Raw genomic sequence first — 3,913 nt, 5'->3', positions numbered from 1 at the left:
TTTTTAAAAGAGCAACTTATGCTTCTGTGAAGAACAGTGTGTCCACCACACTACAATGATGTTTAAGTAAAATCAAGAAAGTGGTAAGAACAGTGTCCTGGCAAAATAAAAAATAAAAACAGAGTCCCACAGATACGTGGAACAAATACAATGAAATGTTAAAGATGATGCTACTATATAAAAGAACATTTCAAAGATGCCTGAAAAATTCCACTATAAATCTAAATCATGTTGTAAGCGCTATCTACAATCCTTTGACCTGAGTTAGTCTGGTAGGGGTTGACCACTGTTTATTTTGCCAACTATGGCAGCAATCTGCAATCTTTTTTAGGTTAGAGCTCTCTTTCCCCAAAAATGAAGATATTATATACAAAGTTTTACATATAAATTAAGGAGTTCCATGATGTCACTGGCATCCCCGAATGTCACCTGCAGACTCACTGACCTATGATGTGATTATGCTGGTGTGGGTATGTGGAATGAAATCTGATTATCATCACAGTATTCTAGAATAGGAGAAAAAGCATGGTACTCTGAGATCATAAGATACCCAGGCTTTGTCCAGTATTAGCTATGTGAACCTTAGTCATGTCACTTAACCACCTTCCAGTTTTAGTTTCCTTTTAAGATAAGGATATTATGTACAGTAGAGGACTCCCGTGATGACTGAAGCACAAGTATAAAAATCCTCATGCTCTGCTCAGCTCCAAGTAAGTTCTCAAATGCTCTTGTCTTAGCTCTTCCCCTTGGAGTCCTGTTTGACAATTAGTGGTAGAATATTCTGAAAAAGACTAGAAGAGAATCCAGAATTCTTGAGTTGGGAACATTAAATCTGACTTATCTCCTCTACTCAATTTTGGTACCTCTCTCCAGTAGAAACACTTATTTAAAAAAAGAATCTCGGCCGAGACAATGGCTCATGCCTGTAATCCCAGCACTTTGGGAGGCTGAGGTGGTGGGATTACTTGAGTCCAGGAGTTCAAGACCGGCTTGGGCAACCTGGAGAAATCCTGTCTCTACAAAATATTTAAAAATTAGCTGGACGTGGTGATGTGTGCCTGTAGTTCCAGCTACTAGGGAGACTGAGGCAGGAAGACTGCTTGAGACTAGGAGTTCAAGGCTGCAATGACCCTTGATTATACCACTGCACTCCACCCTGGATAACAGAGCAAGACCCTGACTCAAGAAATCTGCTGCTGGCTTAACGAAGTAAATTGGATTAACATACTAAAAGGAAGAGACCTCAAATACACACAGACTACAGCCGTGGTTTATAAGAATTGAAGAAACTGAACTTTGAATACCTCATATTTAAGTAAAGAATTTTGTTTTCAACACCTAAAAAAGCCTGACCTTTTAACTGAGTACTGTAGTCACTGCTAGAGAAGGCTTGCTTTTTCTGGACAAAACACTCTTCAAGGACACAATTTTTTTTTGCTGTTTAAATAAAAAAGGAATGTTGTGAGCAGACAAGTAAGTGCAGTAGTTGGAAGAGTAGTGAAACTAAAGTGTAGGAGGAAAATTAAATCAAGACTGATGTCAACATGGCTTGGTAGAAACTAACAGACAATGAAGCATATATGGCAGGAAGAAGTGTGTAATCAAAATGCAAGCATCTTAAACATCAGCTATAAAAGACTCAAGCTCTTGAGCACAACCTAAGACATATATTTTACAACTCGGGAAGAAAGATAGATAATGATTACCTTTATCAAGTGTAACACACACACTCACACACGGCCATTTTCTATTCTACTGTATTCCAGAGGAAATAAAAAACGTTGGTAGTCACTAAACTGATTTCACAACTCACTCACGGGTTGGGACCAGGGGTTTGAAGGACACTGAGCGAGGGTGTGTAACTACACAAGAAGTTAGGAACATCTTGCCTGGAGTATTTCATAGTCTCAGCATTCAGCTGAAAGCAAAAAGAGAACTGAAACGAATAAAGCAATAAAACATCTGGTTTTAAAGCGAAGAGAGGAATGCTGAACCCAGGGTTAGAGGACTCTGCCTCAACTACTCATGTCTTGGGCAAGTTGCTTTCTGGACCTCCATGGGGCAGGGGTTGGAGTGGATGTTTCCAAAGGTCACATATTCCAGAATTCTGCAATACACAAGCAAAATTAACTCGGGGGAAGAAAAAAGAAGTCTTGTGACAACACCCATTAGATAGAAAATGAAACACTGACAGTCTCTAATGCAACAGTCAGGTGTTCAATCAGACTAATTGAATTTTCTTGATTCTTGTGAGGCAAAACACACCCTCAATAGTTCGACGGTCGGCCTACCAGATTAGTTCACTTCAGGCTTTTTTTTTAAGACGGAGTCTCGTTCTGTCGCCAGGCTGGCGTGCAGTGGCCCAACCTCGGCTCACTGCAACTTCCGCCTCCGGGATTCAAGCGATTCTCCTTCCTCAGCCACCCAAGTAGCTGGGACTACAGGTGCGCGCCACCACGCCCAGCTAATTTTTGTATTTCTAGTAGGGACGGGGTTTCACCATGTTGGCCAGGATGGTCTAGATCTCTTGACCTTGTGGTCCGCCCGCCTCGGCCTCCCAAAGAGCTGGGATTACAAGAGTGAGCCACCGCGCCCGGCCCAGTCTTATTTTTAGAGACATCAGATACAGACATTGTATACAGGCACAAATGTGGAGGTGGTCTAGGTCCCTCATAAAGGGGACTGGACTTGTCTTTGATCCTCTAATCCAAAAGAAAAACAATCAGGGTTTGAGTGCTTTTAGCCAGCACCTGATCCTCATTGGTTCAACCCATCCTCCACTGGTCTCCACATGTTTATCTTGAGATATTAACGTAAACTCCACAGCAGTAGGGTCCAGACTGGAGGCTGTGTGTGCTGTACGCAAGTGCCTCAATCCAGAAGGGAAAAGAGTGTTGCAGTCCCTAACACCGGCACAAAGGGCCTCACGTGGGAAAACCAAACCTACCCAGGGATAAGACAGCCAGTTCGGGGAGGGGGGATGGGCACCGGGAAAGAGAGCAAGAAACCGGGGAGTCAGCCCCAGAGATAGAGGGGCGGGGCAGAAACAGAAGAGTTACCATGCCGCCGAGCACTTCGTCCTGGTCGTCCGTGAGGAGCAGCACCACGTTGGGCCTCCGGGTTCCCGCTGCCACCCCGAAGACCCCCAGGCAGCCGCCCAGCACCAGTAGCAGCAGCGCTGGGCTGCAGGAGGGCAGGTGGCGGGGGCTGCCCTGCCGGAGCCGACCTGGGGCTAGAGGCAGGAGCTGCATGGCGGACAGGCTCCGGGGTGACCCCGGGACGGGACGGAGGGACGCACAGGTAGCTGAAGGGCGAGAGGCCAACCAGCCGAAGGAAGAAAAAGCGGTGCCTTGAAGGCCGGTGGCTGGGGTCAGGCGTTTTCTCCCTAGGCGCGATCACGTGAGCCGGGGACAGGGGGCGGAGCACGCAGAGCGGTCACGTGACGGTCGGCGTGGGCGGGGCCGCGGACAGGCGCAGCCGGGAGGGAGGCGCCAGGCAGTGGCGGAAAAGGGGCGGAGAACCGGAAAAAAGGGCGGAGAACGGGAAAAAGGTCGAGACCCGTGCATACCTCACGCGCAGGCTCGGGTTGCGTTCTGGTAGGACCTGTTTCTGAGTGCTTGGTGGAAAGATTTAAATTGGGGGAAGAGAAGATGAAAAGCAGGAAAGAGTTGGCAAATACTAAGCAACAGATTAAGGAAGAGAAAAGAGGACTGTACTTAACAGATACTATTATCAGCTGGTGAAGAAAGTAGACTCTACCATATTTAATCTCCAAGTCGAGGGGCACTTACTCAAGGCCCAGATGTTTAATCGTTTTTTTATTTTCTCTACAACTTGTGAAATAAGTCTTAACATTCTCATTTGGCTCAGCCATTAAATTTGGAACTGGATTCCAGTTCAGCTCTCTTAACTC

The 3,913-nt window shown here is 46.1% G+C and overlaps 1 protein-coding gene across 1 annotated transcript in view; it reads right to left on the bottom strand.

Annotated features, from left to right (window-relative positions):
* Positions 1-3,403, bottom strand: part of GNS (glucosamine (N-acetyl)-6-sulfatase) — a 50,472-nt gene extending 47,069 nt beyond the window's left edge. Inside the window, exon 1 of the mRNA XM_011972931.1 lies at positions 3,060-3,403. Within this exon, the coding sequence (XP_011828321.1) occupies positions 3,060-3,251 (192 nt within the window). The 5' untranslated portion in view covers positions 3,252-3,403. The remainder of the gene's footprint in view (positions 1-3,059) is intronic.
* Between the last annotated feature and the right edge of the window lie 510 nt (positions 3,404-3,913).

The sequence above is a fragment of the Mandrillus leucophaeus genome, unplaced genomic scaffold (genome assembly GCF_000951045.1).
Source record: "Mandrillus leucophaeus isolate KB7577 unplaced genomic scaffold, Mleu.le_1.0 Scaffold132, whole genome shotgun sequence".
Lineage (NCBI taxonomy): Eukaryota > Metazoa > Chordata > Mammalia > Primates > Cercopithecidae > Mandrillus > Mandrillus leucophaeus.
Note: the sequence above shows the minus strand (reverse complement) of the source record. Positions and strands in the feature narration are given on the sequence as shown.